At 38.7% G+C, this 17,784-nt stretch overlaps 1 protein-coding gene across 7 annotated transcripts in view; it reads right to left on the bottom strand.

Moving 5' to 3' along the window:
• The window catches only part of slc38a4 (solute carrier family 38 member 4), a 128,742-nt gene that overhangs the window by 25,234 nt on the left and 85,724 nt on the right, over positions 1-17,784 (bottom strand). For all 7 annotated transcript variants that reach the window (XR_010331012.1, XM_064341975.1, XM_064341976.1 and 4 more), the window contains 3 exons: positions 15,733-15,814; positions 15,437-15,519; positions 15,292-15,350 (listed from right to left, as the gene is read on the bottom strand). Coding sequence is in view for 6 of the 7 variants with exons in the window: in XM_064341975.1 (XP_064198045.1) it covers positions 15,292-15,350; positions 15,437-15,519; positions 15,733-15,814 (224 nt within the window). In the remaining variant the exon portion in view is untranslated. The remainder of the gene's footprint in view (positions 1-15,291; positions 15,351-15,436; positions 15,520-15,732; positions 15,815-17,784) is intronic.

Consider the following 17,784-nt stretch of genomic DNA (forward strand, 5'->3'; position numbering starts at 1 on the left):
AAATATTTTGTACCCTTGCTTTTTTCACTGAACCAAAATCTTTTCAACGCTGTTGCTACTGAAGTGGTGATTCAACTGGAAGAGTTGCCATTCCAAGGTTAGGAAATGCCTGAACCAGGGATGCAAACTTGTCACCTTTCAGCGAAAATTGGCGTTTTGAATCCAAAATAGGTCATTTGTGTGATTTGTGTAGATCCGGTGAGTTTTTGAAATCGATGGGGTGGGGGTGGACAAAGCTACTGTGACATCACCCATTGACTCTCCGTGGGTCTGGAAAAAACGTTTTGATGCCCGTTTGTGGGCACTGCCATTGTCGTCTATTTGGAGCCAAAACCATAGAGTTCATGGTTCATAGACTGACCCGAACACAGTGTGATTGACAGTCCGGAGCGGAAAAGCCATTGACCTTCAGGCTTACTTCACTTACCCATCATCTAAATTGATTTCTGAATGAACTCGAGGTAAGCTGGCTGTCTGCCGTTATGTTTTATCATTTATTATCAAATGTTTACGGAGCTTAATTTCCATCCGTGACTGTACTGTTATTTAATCGCGTTATATGTATGAAATTAATAATGTAATTATGTTCAGTTATCTTCAATTTATGTTTCTCAGCTAAACATCAGCGAATATGCTAGCTAGCATACCAGCTTGCCAGAGCTAGGTAGGCTAGCCATGGTTAGCTCACACATTAGCAATAAATGTCCCGTAGAACTGCTGTTAACCAAGCAAGTTTTCACCGAAGGTTTTCACCACAATCAGTTAGTAATGAGCCAATAACTGTTACACCACCGCCGTTTGTGGTGTTCTCTCACTGGGTGACGCTAGCTAACCTTTCACAAGTCACATTAAACAAGTAGAAATTAACACCATCAGCGGTGATTAACAAATCTACCAAGTATTTTAATAATGGATTTGCAGGCGTGAATTTCGAATTATTTGTTTTTTCTTGTACACCATTAAAAGCAATGGAGAAGAGCCAACATCCTAATTGTCAGACCATTGACACCATTTACAGCAAAGTACTAGTTATTTTTTTTAATGTGAAAGAAAACCACTGGGTGCCCTAGTGATGGACTGCTTTCATCAGCAGTAATAACAAGTGCTAGATTGGTATTGAGTGTAAATGTTATCCAATATGTTTCTGTGAAAATCATAGCCCAAATCATCTAATGTTAGTCAGCTGTCAAAATAGATGTGAAAACACATCACTGGAGTAAATAAAACATTGAAGAACAAAGCAAGCTTAAAAAAGTCTTAAGAAGTCTTAATAAGAGGATGCTTGATGATGACTGCAAGTGTCGAAAATGGTTTTACTAGAGATGTAGCTCTAGCTTTGGTAGCCCTGCCTTCATTAAAGAAGACAAAATATTGTAATTACTTTTTCATTGTTGTGAAATATAAAATGCAAGATTTTAAACTTTACGGTAACATTTTATCTCAGTCATTTGTTTAACAGTCTTCTGTCATTCTTTGCCAGTACTTAGTGTAAACTTGTCCATAGAACGAGACACATCTTTCTGCATCAACAAAGTTGGTGAGGAATGAAGAAGTATTGTTTTGTCTTCTGTGTCCATTTTGTAACAATTTTTTGTCTCTGTCCAAGAACTCCTAGTGTATCAATACAGTGTCTGATTTTAAAAATCTGCAGTTTTTGAAAACAATTAATGCGGTAAGTTCCTCAGTAAAGTCTTCAATCACATACAGTTGAGGCCAAATGTTTACATACAATTTTCACAACATTTCATGTTACCATACATTTCCTGTGTTAAGTCAATTAGGGTATCTACTTTATTTCCATAAGAGGTCATTTCCAAATAATAGCTAAGAGACAGATTTATTTCAGCTTTTATGTACTATATTAGATTTTCAGTGGGTCAAAAGTTTACATACACTTTGTTAGTATATGGTGCATTGCCTTTTAATTGCTTAATTTGAATCAAACGCTTGGGGTAGCCTTCTCACAATACTTTGCCAGAATTTTTGCCCATTCCTCCTTGCTCGGACACGCCTTTTCAGTTCAGTCCACAAATTTCTATGGGATTCAGGTCAGGGCTTTGTGATGACCACTCCAATACTTACACTTTGTTGTCTTTAAGCCATTTTGTTCCAACTCTGGAGGTATGCTCAGGATCATTGTCCTGTTGGAAGACCTAGTTGCGACCAAGTTTTAACTTTCTAGCTGATGTCTTGAGGTGTTACTTCAGTGTTTTTAGATAATCCTCCTCCCTCATGATGCCATCTATTTTCTGCACCAAGTGCACCAAGTCCCTTTTCCAGCAAAACGCCTCCACAACATGATACTGCGCACCCCCCCCCCCCCCCCCATGCTTCAAAGTTGGGATGGTGTTCTTTGGATTAAAAGCCACACCCTTTTTCCTCCATTCATGGCGCTGATCATTATGGCCAAACAGTTACATTTTTGTTTCATATGACTAGAGAACACTCCTCCAAAAGGCTAGGTCTTCGTCCTGCTGAGAAATTGCTAAACTATTTTTATTGATAGTATTTGCATTTCTCTGAAAACGCACGAAAACACGCTAGTATAATAAAACAATGACGGTAAATATACAGTACTGTGAAAAAATCTTAGGCACCCTAGATTTTTAAATATAATATATAGTATATATTTGGTCTTAGATGTTTATTTTTTGTTTTCTGCATTAGTGTGTCAGTAGAAAAGAGAAAATTTGAGATTTCCAAACATTTTCCAAAAAATGAAATTTTACAGATACATTTTTGTATTTTGTTAAATAAAGTAATATTTTAAGTAATAGACTACTTTTCAGATAAAAACTTGATCAAGGGTCTCTGGGATTACCTGGAGAGCCAGAAGCAAGCGAAACAGCCAAAATCTGCAGAAGAACTGTGGCAAGTTCTCTAAAATGCTTAGAACAACCTACCAGACGATTTTCTTATAAATCTGCAGGACAGTGTACCTAAGAGAATTGATGTAGTTTTAAAGGCGAAGGGTGGTCACACCAAACATTGATTTTATTTAGTTTTTAACTATTGCTCTTTATATTATTTTTTCGATATTTGTAACCTTTCATTTCATTATTTTTGAAAGCATCTTAGCTGTACAGCATTTCTTTTTTACAGGTGCCTAAGACTTTTGCACAGTACTGTATATATAAGCCGCATCGTTCCATTGCTACCATAATGTAACAAACTTTTTTGTGTCTACAGCTGCTGTTTCTCGCTGCAATTACTAATATTGATTATAAACAAAAGACGCAATTTATGCTGTAGTCTGCCAATGTCTAAATAAATAGACATTTAGGCAGTACGCAGGTAGCAGGGATGGCGAGTTGATATTTCGCTTTCTTTCAATGTCCTATTTATTATTTGAAATATGTATGATTCTATTTGTCTCTGAGGGGCTCTGAAATGTGCATTCTCTGCTAAGCTGTGCAATGTATTGTAATATGTGTCTGATGCCTTTTTTTCTCAGGGAAATGCTATCAGCACATCAATGCACTGCCCCGCCTCCAATCCTCAGTTTTGCCATCAACTCTCCCTGCCCCCCTTCCCTCCCCCGTAACTCCAACAGCAGTCAAAAAATATAAGAATAATAAAGTAATATTTTTGTTTTCTTTGTAGTTTTCTTTGTCTATTTTTCAAAAACAATATATACCAATATATACCATTTTTATATACCATTAATAAAAAATAACTTTTATTTATTATTATTTGTGGTATATAGTTCTTGGGTACTATATATATATATATATATATGTATATAGTATTTCAATTGTGCTTTTGGAATAAAAATATATTTCTATCAACATTTTTCAGTCTAGTGTCCTTTCTGGTGCAAGGCTCAGGAGCCAGGCTCTTCATGTACATAATGCCACATGATAAAGCAATGGCAAGTTCAATTGACATGATATTTGGTGTGGGCACTACATACACCCTGGACTTACATTGCAGGGTGTTTTCATTGTGTGGCATGTACTTTTGGAAATGCCTTACAAAAAACATTTTTATTTCTGATTATCTAACTTTTAGGAGTAGAATTTGTTTGGTAGATTTGGGTTGCCAAGAAACTTCTGATAAAACTGGTATGTAATACCTGGGGCTTCTTCTTAATGACCATGTAAAAAACTGTAAAAAAAAAGAAAGAAAAACAGCCAAAAACGTTTTAGGGTCCTTAACCCCTTAGCGCACATGCCAAATCCTTGCCCATTTAGGGGGTACCCTATTTAAAGCTTTATAACTCCAGATGTGAACACCACAGAAACTTGAAAAATGGCTTAAATGAAGCAAGACATTTGTACCATTTACAATACTAGCTTAGATTACTTTATATTCATAATTCTGTAAGAAATAAAGTGCCACAAATGCAATTGTCTAGGCAAAATTTTTTAAATGAATTTGTTCTTTTTTAGTTCGCAATGAAATACTGAGAGATTGCATATATACAACAGGTTAAAGTATATATACATGTCCTGGATCAAAAACTTCTTGACCACAAGTTCATAAAATCGAAGGGTGGATATGTAGAACTACTACTACCCAGCGTCTCCAAATCTACCCAACATGTCTAAATTATGCATTGCTGTAAATCACAACATACTCTACGAAATACTATGTATTTCACTACAAATCACCTGTTTTTACACAGGAAACTCACTGTTGCATCATTTTCACAAGGGAATGACAAGCTTTCTGTCAGTATAGTGGTCTAAAATAGCTAGGGGTCCAGAAACATAACCAAAATCTTTCCAAAAAGGAATATAATGCTTTTTGTCAATTCCTCCCTTATGCACTCAGCTAGCAAACTAGCCAGTTAAATAATTCAGCCACCTTCTTTCTGACCTGAGATTTTTTTAGTGGTTTTTCAACTTCCCAGGAGAAAAATATTATTGTAGTTAGATAATTTGCCCTTATTGTTACATGTTAACATTAGCTGTAGTGTATTATAATCTGATTCCAGGTAAATTTTGTATTCTGTTCTGAGATATAATTAAAATATTTCCTAGTACAAGGGTTCCTTCAGTCATTGCTATTTAATTTTTTTAAAACTAGCTAAGTTTGTTGATTATAACTCGAGTGATTCCACACCTGGTAGTTATTTTTTGTGTTATTTATTTAACACTAAACCTCTTTGCGCATAAACCAAATCTGCCCAATCCTCGCCCATTTAAGGGGTACCTTATTTAAAGCTTTATAACTCCAGATGTGAGCATCACAGAGACCTGGAAAATGAAGCAGGACATTTGTACTTTTTACAATACTAACTGAGATTAGTTTATATTCTTAATTTAGGAAGAAATAAACTGCCACAAGTGCAATTGTCTAGGCAAAAAGTCTAAAATGAATTTGCTCTTTTTCAGTAATGCAATGAGAAAGATACTGAGAGATCCCATATATAAAACTGGTTAAACTATACATGTCCTGAATCAAAAACTCCATGACCATAATCTAAGGGTGGATATGCAAAACTCCTAAAAGATCTATGCCGGTTAAACTATACATGTGCTGGATCAAAAACTTCTTGACCACAAGTTCATAAAATCTAAGGGTGGATATGTAGAACTACTACAGATGTATGAAGCAAAAACTAAGCAGTGTACCCAGCGTCTCCAAATTTATCCAAAATGTCTAAATTATGCATTGCTGTAAATCACAACATATTCACGTATTTCACTACAAATTAACTGTTTTGACTCAAGAAACTCACTGTTGCATCATTTTCAAGTGGGAATTACAAGCTTTCCGTACAGTCCGTACTTTCCGTTTAATACAGTGGTCTAAAATATCCAGGGGTCCAAAAACATACCCAAAATTCCTCCAAAAATGAATAAAATGCTTTTTGTCCATTATAAAGCATATAAATGAGCCCCTTATGAAGGTTTAAGATGAAACATTAATATCAGATTTTAAAACAATGCAAAAACATTGTCACACAATGCTTTACAGTACCTAAATGTGTAATAATTAACTCTTGTATGTATTTCTATACTCTGTACTCTCGTATATTTTCTTGTATGGGGATGGGATGACATGAAAACAATTTTCAACCGTCCACCACGTTTGGCAACACTGTTGCATGCATCAAAAAAACTACTAGACTACCAACGAACACTTACATTACAGTGTGAAATATCCTCATTATAAAATACAGCTTACCTATTTAAAGACACTCAATTTCAAAAATAACATATATAACCAAAATATTTTGAGCAGTAATACTTACATTGCAATGATGAAATCTTATCTGTTTTCAGTAGATAGAGACAGAGACAGTAAATCAATGACACAATTCTATCCCCTTCTGTCTCGCTACAGAACACAATGTCAGCTGCATGGAGCCCGGGGAAAGGTGTGCATACATTGATTGTCAAAAAGAAAAAAAGATTTAGCCGATCGATTTTGTCCAGCAGGCAAACACATTATATATTTTTCAGGTATTTCCTACACAATGCATGAATGGAAAATAGTATAAAGTGCAGTGAGAAACACTGCGTACCTCTAGGGTCCCCTCGGACCCACAAGTGCTCAGGAAAGCTTTCCCTGTTAGTCCCCCCATAGTTCAGCCCGTCTGTGACCATAGACATGCTGTCAATTGGCTAATTGCGTAAGACGACATTGTACGACTTCCGGTTTGAGGATGGTGTGCACAAGCATTTCCGCTTTCCGACACCGGTCAGTTTATTGACAACACAATGGCTTTCTACACGTGATGTCTTCAAGATCGTCCATGGATAACGATTAATGATGAGTGAGCGTCCAAGCTACCTGCCATAGGTCTATGAGGAAACATGAGAACCTCACAACCTCAGAGTAGGAAGGAAGATCAGTTGTTCGTCAGTTCCAAGCCAGTTCTATTCCAATTATGTTCTGGGGATTTGATGTGGCTAGGATAGGTTCTGTAACTCTAACATTAACGTCTGAAGTAGGTAACATAAACATTACCTGCCCTGTAGGTAGCATTCAAATATCTAGCCTTCATGAAAACCCCAGAAACTGGTTGTGGTGGCTGTTGTTCTTTTCTGTATGTTCAGTTTCGTTTATCTGCATGCTGTTCAGTATTCACTGTTGTACAAACTATATTTGAATGTAGGTTAGAGTAAATTACACAAAAATACACTAATGTTATATACTACACGGACTTATCTATTTTAATTTCCTTACATTACAATGTTCCAAAAACAGAACAGAAATAGACTATTTTTGTTCTCTTTTTGTGATGACATTGATAACTTGATAAGGTTAAGCCTACTAACATGATTACTCAAAACAATCTGATCAGCTTTCTCATTTCTCTTTATCTGTGTAATATTTAAGATGATGTGTATATAGTGTCGGCTACATTATTGTAACATGACAACACCTTATTTATTTTTTTTTTTTTTAAAGATTGTCCTTGAGGACTCCTCCCCTGTGCAGAGGAGTGATGCTGAGTGTTCATGTATGGCTGGTTGCACTGCTGTACCATACCGCACACTACTCTCAGCTGAACATCGCTGCTGTTCCCCCAGTCCTGAGCTGTACAGAGATGGAGCAATGCTGGCAGAAGCCAATAATTATGGTAAGCACAGACTATAGTCTGTGAGCACTATAAAACCACATTTAAGCAAGGATTTGCTATGTGTTTTTACAGTCTTTGTCAGACAGAGCTGAATTAGCATGTGTGCACCCAATAGTTTCTTAAAGACCATTTCAATTATTTTTATTATTAATAGGGTGTGAAGCCAGGCCGGGTCAGTGACATGGTTGTGATGTCTACCAAGCGAAAGCAGAGGACTGTTGCTAATGGTGTAAGGTAATTTTGTCTTGTTATTTTATAACCTGTTATACATAACTATGATTGTCTTTCAACGTAAAATTATTCTTTCTAATTTGAATTTTGAAATGAAATTCCACACAGGAGCACACTTTACAAAGCAGTGCGGGGGGAGCTGCCTGATCCTGATGTCCTTAAAGTGGCTGAGGCTTATAAGGACTTTTCAGCAGGCATTGCACCACTCATCACCACCCAATCAGCGCCGATGTCCCACTGGTTGACTCAGCATTTGGGAAAGTTCAGGAAGGCACTCCCATCTCCTACCAGCACCCAGTGCCCGTGAGCCTTACCCTTATTTTATTCCATGCCCCTCCACCACCACCTCTACCTCTAGATGGTTACAGGTTGGAGCCTACTAGCTGCCAGTTTGTGTGCAGTCTCCAACAGCAGCTACATCTGCAATCACTAGAAACTAATTTGGATATGGCCAGGAAAATAGAGGTTGCTACAAGGGAGCAGAATGTCTCTGTAGAGTGGCACAGAGTCAGGAGGAATAGGCTCACATCTTCCCGCTTCAGGGAGATTTGCCATGGTCAGAGTTCAGCAGAACACCTTGCTGAGTGAATAAGAAAGGGTGTGGCTCAAACAGCTTTGATGAAGAGGGGCCTGGCATTGGAGAGTGCCAGAAATTGCAAAGTGACACCATGAAATTGAAACAGCAGCACAGCTACTACTGGCAGGTCCAAGGCCAGCTCCTGATTACAGGAATGGAGTGGTGTGATTTTTAAAAAATCAGAAGACATTATAACAAAGAGATGTTTGTAAATCTGCCAAAAATCTTTCATGTGGCCTGCGATAATTAAATTTTTAAAAACATCACCTAATGTGATTCAGCCCCATTGCCTTCTTCAGTGTAATTAAAGAGTTGAAACACAGTATGGTTGTTGCATTTGACTTTATTAGAATAAGCCAGTAGAGTATTTTAACAGATTTTATCCTCTTTACTAAAGAGGACCTTATTTATTCAAAAATCACTTTATAACTCTATAGTCACCTGTCATTTTCTTAAAGCTCTTTGAATTAATTCATAATTTACAATCTCATTTATAATAACAACAAACAAAACAGAAATGTAAAATGAGATTCTCCCCCCTTATCTCTAAACAGATAAAAATAACATTAACATCTAGCCATCTCAGATCTACTTTACAATTTGTAGAATGTTTTGGGCATCTGTTTTTTGTACCTATCAATGTTAACAATGCTGACCTGTAAATATTTGGCGGTCACTGCTTTCAACAGACTTAAATACTAACGAGTGATAACTTTGTTATGATCGCAGCCTTAACCCCAGTACAGTCTGCAAGTGCCATTATTCCATTAATGTGTCATTAGGTTGTAACTTCCATGAGTTACAAACCAATGTTTACCTGCCCATGCCTTCACCAGTGGTCCATTTTGGTAGTTTACCAGTAAGCAAGCCACACTGAACAGCTGATCAATGCTTCCACACACTGGTAAGGGTATGACTTTGTCAAAGAGTTTGTTCTCTTTAACCCTCCGGATACACCTCTCGACATGGACTCTCAAGCGGGCAACAGACTGCGTCTGCTGGACATCCTCCAAACACATTTGGATGTTCTTTGAAAGAAAGGCAGGTCGGTAAACCTTGCAGGGAACAAGGGTGTCCACAAGAAAGCCCTTGTCCACCATAATAGCCGTGTCTGCTGTTAGGAGTTTGGTAATGCCAGATAGCTCGAAAATCTCCCGGTCGCTCATAGAACCTGCATACAACGCAGACACAAAGGTGATGGGACCATGGAGTGCAATGCCAATCATGGCCTTGAATGTAGTGTGTGATTTGTATGTTGAAAACACCTCACTCTGGAAAACGAGAGAGGAGGGGGTTTGGCAAAAAATTTCTGTACAGTCAAGTATCACTTGTGTGTCAGGGAATGATAAAAACTCTGGTGGTAATTGAGCTTTGAATTCTTCTGGTGGTGTTCACAGGCGGATGGAACCAAGTAGATGGTACAGAAAGTGCGTCCAGGTTGCAATGATTCTGCTGGCTGTGGTGCGGTGAATACCAAAACGGTTGGCAAGATCCCTGAGAGGCAGGCCCACAGACAGGTGCAACAGAAACAGCAGTAATTCATCTATGGGTGCAAGTTTCTGTGAAAATAAATAACAATAGCCCTTGATATAGTTTCTTGACTTCTTATATAAAGACAAATAGGGTGTTATTATTTACCTGACATGTCTCAACTGCCAAAGCCTGCAGTCTTCATCAGAGGTTTTGCCCAAATAAATCAGCTGACAGATGAAGACTGCAGGCTCTGGCAGGCCTTTGTACAAAATGTGCAATCACTAAAGTAGGTCAAGCATACATAGATGGTAAATGGACTGCATTTTAAATAGCGCTTTTATCCAAAGCGCATTACAATTTATGCCTCTCATTCACCAAAGCAGTTAGGAGTTAGGTGTCTTGCTCAGGGACACTTCGACACGCACAGGGCGGGGATCGAACCAGCAACCCTCCGACTGCCAGACAACCACTCTTATCTCCTGAGCTATGTCGCCCCGATAGATCTCTACAAATGGAGGAACAACTCATCACATTGCCAGCCACCTATAATGGCAGTGCTAATTCAAAACAACACACAATAGGATAGTGCAAAAATGTTAAAAAATATAATTAATATATACAATATAATGAAATATACTGCCTTGATATAGATCAGGGCTGTCAAACTCATTCCATTGTTGGCCGAGTGTATGTAAATTTTTGTTCCAACTCTACCTTAACACTGATTGAACTGATGAACAGCTGATTTCACGAATGAACTAATCTCTTCAACCAGCTCACCTGTTATAAAGCACGGTTCAACCAGAAACCTGTATGCAGTCTGGCCATGATAGAATGACTCTGACACCCCTGAATAGATATTCCAACTGTGTCGTTATTTTTCTGTTTTATAAAACAGGAGACCAATTGAATTAGACCTATCCACAGTGTTAAGCATGACCTTAATTTCTTTTGTTTTTTGAGACCCTGATTACATAACTTACTGTTGCTCTTAGTTGAGTTGGCTCATTGCTGTTGGCAGAGGCAGCATTGGCACCATCTTAGTTTTTACAGCAGGCTCCAACAGTTGCCAAAAGGCCTGGAAATGCTTGTATGACGCAAATCTTAGAATGAAATGATAATCACTTTAGACTTTTTTAGATTATGGTTGTTAAATATACGTTACTGAGACTGACACAGACACACACACACACGACTAGACACACATACAGAACTAGACAAACTCTGTCTCTCTCACAGAGAGAGAGAGAGAGAGGTTAATTTAATGCTATTCCAAAAAACATGGACCAACCTTGTCTAAAAACGAATGTCTTCGTCTGATCCTGCAAGGCGTTGCAGCCCAATGCGGGACTGCAGCTATGTTTCAAGCTGGTTTTGTAGCTCCTGTATTTTTCTCTTCAATGCTTCGTTCTCATTTGCCAAATCATCTGCCATTACTGAGGTCATCGGAGTAACGCTGTAATCGTGATCAGGCGCTATTTGCACTTCCATCTCGGAGTCGGAGTCAGATGCTGCTAAGTCAGGGGAAGGGCATCTCGGCCGACGTTCCCAAACATTAAGCCTTGGTGCGGGTATGGTATAATCGTTCCAGACAAACAGAGAAGGTACAGCTCCTTTGTTGAGTCTTCTCTGTCCCCCAGCTGTCACAATGAAATCACCTGTATGGAAATGCCTACTATAGAGGCGCATATTTTGAGTGGGATTAAAGTTGTCTCTATGGATCTTAATGAGCCACTGAGCCCATACCTCAGGATCATTTGGAAACCGATGAAAGCTAATCTCTGAGTTGTACCTCGACAAATTAGCACATCAAGGCACACAACAATGTAGAGATGTTTTCTTCTCTTGCCATTGATATATTAATCGTTTCTCCTTAATCTTAAAAACACTCATGATCGCTACTGCTATCCAGGTCTCCTCGCAATTCTCTTCACGACTACTACAACTAACTAAAACCGGAAACAGTGATGCACACCATGTCATTTCTTACATGCATATAAAAAATGCATGTCTTTTGAGATTTTTTTAAGTGGTGTGTTTACACTAAAAAATGCATCCCTCTAATTTTGGCAGGCATCTCAACTCAATTCAGTTTTTTTCCACTAACCGAGGATTCCCCTCATTGCTTATTTCAGAGTGCAACTGATTTTTTTGTCTATAATTAATGAATTCCTGTTTATTGCACATGTATGGATTCACTGCAAACTGCAAAGTATAATGACTCAGTCAGTGACCAGGAGGGTACTGTTGCACCCAGTCACTCAGACTTATTTCTTAGACAGTCTGCCCATGCCGTCCTCTCACCCAGTGTGTCACATTAACCAGTTACTGTAATGAGCGTCACAAATCCTACTACTATAATTGGAGAGCGGTTTGTGTATGTGTTTGTGTGTCCCACCACTCCTCCAATCCACATTCCTCCAGTTCCTCCAAACTTGCCCTAAATAAATGTTCAGGGGCCGTCCATTGCATATGGTGTTTTTCATCATTTAATTTTTAATGTTAAATAAGTAATCAGCAGTTTTACTTTTTATTTTGGAATCTGGAACTACTGTCACCCGGAACTACTTTCCACTGTACCAACGGTAAGAGTTACACCACACACCAGAGACAGAACTGAAAATGCTGGACAGGATCCATTAAAGAAAGAGAGTTTTTTTTTTTGAAGAATGTTTGCATCATGCCTAAAAAGAAACGCAAATCACTGTTGGCAATTTGTGATGCCAAACCATAGACCGTATAAAAATACTGGCAAATGCAAGAGGTAGCGAATCTCCAGAGACGTCAGGTAAGAATTCTGAAGTATATTGCTGATCCGCCGTTTGGCGTTAGCATGCTAATAAAGTACCCAGCTAGATAGCTCAGCATTTGTGTTTCATGCTTCTTGCGGTCGGCGTGGTCTGCACGGTGCTGATTCACCGTCTAGCGTCAGCATGCTGACAAAGTACGTAGCTCATCATTCATGTTTCATACTTGCGGTCGCCGCGGTCTTGAACGTCAGGTCGTTTCATAGTTAAGTTATCCGCTTGTTAAGCCATGACGTATCGACCTTCCGGTAATACTGTTTCCGGGTCCAAGCCTCTACTGCGTTGGCTGAGGCTCTTGTCTTTTCAACATGCCGTAGTGCTGAGTGCTGAGTCCCTTGTTGCTTGAATAGATCTGAGTCCAAAAAAACTATTCAATTGTCATTCTACTGCTTTCCTTGCGATGAGAAAGAGAAGAGGAAATGGCTGCAGTTGATAATTAAGTTCTTACACAGAAGAAAAGAAAAACAAAGTTGGGCACCAGTGGGTGCTAACGTTAGCTAGCTGTTTACATCCTACCTGTCCTTATCAGTTCTCATTATTAGTGCACAACCTGTCTACATTACAGTTTATCCTTACTGTACACCTGCTGCCATATATTCTTACCACTGTATTATATGTAAGGAATAAACTGCGACGGGCTGTCCCGTTATTGGAAAATAATGGTAGTTTTACTATTTGCACTGTTGTTAAGCAAAAACTGGTCATTCATTCTATGAAACCAACGATTCTATCAAGAAAAAATAGTTCCTTCTTGTTTTATACCATACAATTAGCACCATTTTTGCCATTACATTATTTAAGAAAACTACATGAAACCATAACTCAATCAAATTAATCTCCCTAGCTCTGTGTTGCGTTTTAAATGGTGTGGTCGTGCAGTGTAGACAACGTCTTTCTAAGACCCTCTGAAATGGGTTTTGAATGCCAGCCAGCTTTATGATAGGTTCGACGTCACTTGTCACCTAGCCAATATTAAAATTCTTGGTTTTAGGTCAGAATGGTCTCAGCATGCTTGTTATGCCGGCTAGCTAGCTAGCTAACTATTTAATTGTATTCAAAACAGCGGTTAATATAAACACAATCCTTTACAAAGATATGGATGAAAATGCGTCCTGTAGCCATGACTTAAATACGGAACGCCTATTCTACTGTCAAAATAAGGGACGATTCCGTATTTTTCCGGATTGTTGGCATTCCTAAATGAAGCCAGTTACTAGAACCGTGATTCTACGTTGCCATTAATTGTGAAATTGGACACTGAAAAGGGGAGGGGACGTAACAACAATTGAAAACCGAAATAATAATGTTGCTGTTTTAACTGCTTTAGAATGCTGGATTTTGTAGCGCATTGATTTTATTGGAGTTGAAAGAATTTAGACCCTTTTTAACCCTCAATGGTGCCTCACTAAAGAAGTGATCGTGAAAAGGTACACAGGTTCGGGATCTGAAGGAGCGTTTGGATCTGGAAACGGCAATATGTCACGTGTGACGTCAGACTTAACAAGCAGATTGCGGTCAGAGCAGATTGAAGAACCAAGTGCACGTTCTCTCACCATAGCGACACCAGTCATTGCAACGCTGTCTGTGCGGCCCCCGTATGATTCCTCACCATGACAGAAATGATGAGCTTCCTTTCACCTTTGTCAGGCGACAGTTCCCTGTCAGGCTGGCGTTCTCAGTTACCATCAACAAAGGTCAGGGACAAGAAAATGAGCGAGTTGCCATCTACCTTCCTCAGCTTGTGTTCGTTCATGGCCAGCTGTACACAGCCTTCTCCAGGGGAAAGACGGAATAACAGACAATATTGTGTATAAGGAGCTACTATAATTCTGTGTAAGGAGCTGTAATTTGGTATCCTAACCTAATATATATATATATATATATATATATATATATATATATATATATATATATATATATATATATCTACTGTCAACAAGCCCTAAAGTTTTGTATGGACAGTTTTCCTTTCTGTTTCTTTTTTACTATTTAACTTATATGTAATACAATACATGTTTCCATCCTTTACCTTATCTGTTTGCACAATTTTGGTGGTGGGGAGGAGGGCAGAAAAAATGTGTATGTGACATATGTGTATATGACAGTTGTGCATGCTTTTTCGGATATGTGCCATGCACCTTTCGTCACATCCCTTCCAAATTCACCATTAATACTGCTTGGAGGTCTGCCCTTTGCACAGGATATTTTTAAGGGGTGGGGCCACACGGTCAAGGGGGATCAGGGGAGGCTGCGGGTGAAAGCAATGGAGAGGGCTGGGGTATAGGGGTAAAAAATCTGGGGTCAGGGGAGGGTCAAGGAAAAAGGTTGCAATGCCTAAAGGGTGCTTTGTTCTAGTAATCACTAATTGTATAATTAGTCAGCTGATTGGGACAGTCAAACACCTACAATAACCTCACAGTGATTTAGATGGTAATTCAGGTTGAAATCACTTTGCGTCATCTATAATTTGGTGCCCTATAATACATGGTTTCTCTGCTTACAATTGCCAAGTTACTTTCACAATAATCACTTTTTGTGCCACAAATAAAATCTGCAGTCACAGTCAGAAAAGAGTCAAATCTACACTCTCGGTATGAAAATGAAAAGTGCAGTAAGATGAGACGACACCAGGGTTTGGAGTAGTAAAAAGCACAAACAGGACTTACCACTCCCACGAAGAAGACCATACAAGATAATGAGAACCCACTGGTATATCCAAGGTAACCTGGATACAGAGACTCAGTATTAGAGATAATGTGGCTCCCAATCCCCAGTTTTTTCAGAGGAAGGGGCAGTTGTCATGGGCCTTACCAAGGTTTTTGAGGAGAGAGAGCGGCAGGATGATGCACATTGAAACCAAAACCACCAAGTAATTTCCATTTAGGTACCATTCACTGACAAAAAAGGGAGAAGGGTTTGGATATTTAGAAGGTAACACTACAATCAGTATTTAGTATTTAACCTAAATCTACACTTAAGACTGCAACAGAACTGACCACTGTCAGTGTTATTAATATTAAATTCCAGTTCAAAGCAAAACTATGAGACCAGACAAAATGTGAAAGAAGTGTGTAAATAACCTGGCAGAGCAGAAGCAGAAGACTCACCCAGAGATCTCCTCTAGGCCCAGAAATGCTCGGATAACTTCAGGCAATTCATACTTCACAATGAAGAGATAGCTTGACATCGCTGTGAAAAAACAAATGCTGTTATATTATGACAATTCACTTTAGTCCAGGGTGTCTCTGTGTTTGTTATACACCGTTTTTTGCATGTCAATTAGTTTTACTAATATTGATACTTTTTACAATGGATGTTACAGGTGTTAACACTTTACCTGAAAGATAAAATTTTATCATAAGATAACGTAAAACAACATAATGATGAGAACAACCCACTCAGCCCAACAATGCTCAACATTTTCCTGACTAAATTAGTGCTCTGATTACCTACAGACTATAATAGCCCTAAGATATGCCAATACAGCAGTGAAAAGGCTGCTCACTGAATAACGAAATAAGACTAATTTTAAAATTATACAATGTCATTCTACTGTCAATATCTGGGACTAAATATGGAATAAATGTACAACCATACCACTGGTTTTACACGTAGAGATGTCCCTTTCAAGACTGAGTAGTCATATATTGTCTTGGACAATCCCTTTGTTTAATATATATGCTCATTTGAGATGCCCTCAAAAATAGCTGTGCGTAATACCACACACGCTGTTTACGGTGTTCTCACCCTTTGTAGTACAATCTGGCTTGATTGACAATGAATCTATCCAATAGGTGACAATATAAGCTTTCTAACAATGTATACATGTCTAATTTTACTTTTGTAATAGCGTTTTATAAACCAAAAGTTGTGAATCATCATCACCGCCTTACACATTCAGTCTGTGGTAGCAGTAACAGACACTGCACCTGGCAAAACATTATCAATTGGTTTAGTCTTATTTTGTTAAATATTAGTATATATGAGGACGTCTGAGCATAGCTAAGCCATATGTTTGCTGACAGACCTAGCTGACATAGTTTTCTACAAGAACAGGAGATGACAGCATTAATTCTCTGTCTCTGTCTCTACCTACTGAACACGGATATCATTTTATCATCGCTATGTACAGTTGAGGCCAAAAGTACATACACCTAGGCTAAAGATATTAAAACTCAGTTTTTCAAAACTCCTCACATTTTACCATACATGTTACCATACATTTCTTTTGGGAAGTCAATTAGGGCATCTAATTTGTTCACAGCAGAGGCAATTTTAAAACAATCGATTGGAGACAGATTTATTTCAGCTTTAATTCACTATATAAGATTACTAATGGGTAAGATTACATACACCAATGTTACTGTCTTTTTAAACAGTCTGGAAGATTCCAGAAATTGATGTAACTACTTTTTAGAAGCTTCTGATTGGCCAATTTTCATAATTAGGAGTTAATTGGGAGTTCATTGGCACCCGTGGCTGTATTTATGGTGCCTACCTTTGGAGCCACTGCCTTTTTGCACTTGATACCATAGGAAAATCCAAGCAACTCAGTCAAGACCTCAGAAAAATAATTGTGGACCTCCACAAGTCCGGTTCCTCCTTAAGAGCAATTTCCAAACAACTGAATGTACCACAAGCATCTGTACAAACAATTGTATGCAAATATAAAAATCATGGAACCACACAGACACTGCATCGTTCAGGATGGAGGCGCTAATTAGCTCCCAGGGCTGAACGAACTTTGGTCTGAAAGGTTCAACTGAACCCCAAGACAAAAGGAACTGGTGAAAGACATTGAAGCATCAGGTACCAAAGTATCTACATCTACCAGAGAATCCTACATCACCATGGCCTGAAAGGCTGTCGCACAAGGAAGAAGCCCCCAATCCAAGACCGGCATAAAAAAGCCAGAATGAAGTTTGCAGGTGATCACCAGGACGAAGACCTAGCTTTTTGGGGGAGTGTTCTCTGGTCAAACGAAACAAAAATGTAACTGTTTGGCCATAATGATCAGCGCTATGCATGGAGGAAAAGGGTGTAGCCTTTAATCCAAAGGACACCATCCCAACTGTGAAGCATGGGGGTGGCAGCATCTTGTTGTGGGGGTGTTTTGCTGGAAAAGGGACTAGTGCACTTCAGAAAATAGATGGCATCAT

Source organism: Anguilla rostrata, chromosome 7, assembly GCF_018555375.3.
Source record: "Anguilla rostrata isolate EN2019 chromosome 7, ASM1855537v3, whole genome shotgun sequence".
In the NCBI taxonomy this organism is placed as follows: Eukaryota; Metazoa; Chordata; class Actinopteri; order Anguilliformes; family Anguillidae; genus Anguilla; species Anguilla rostrata.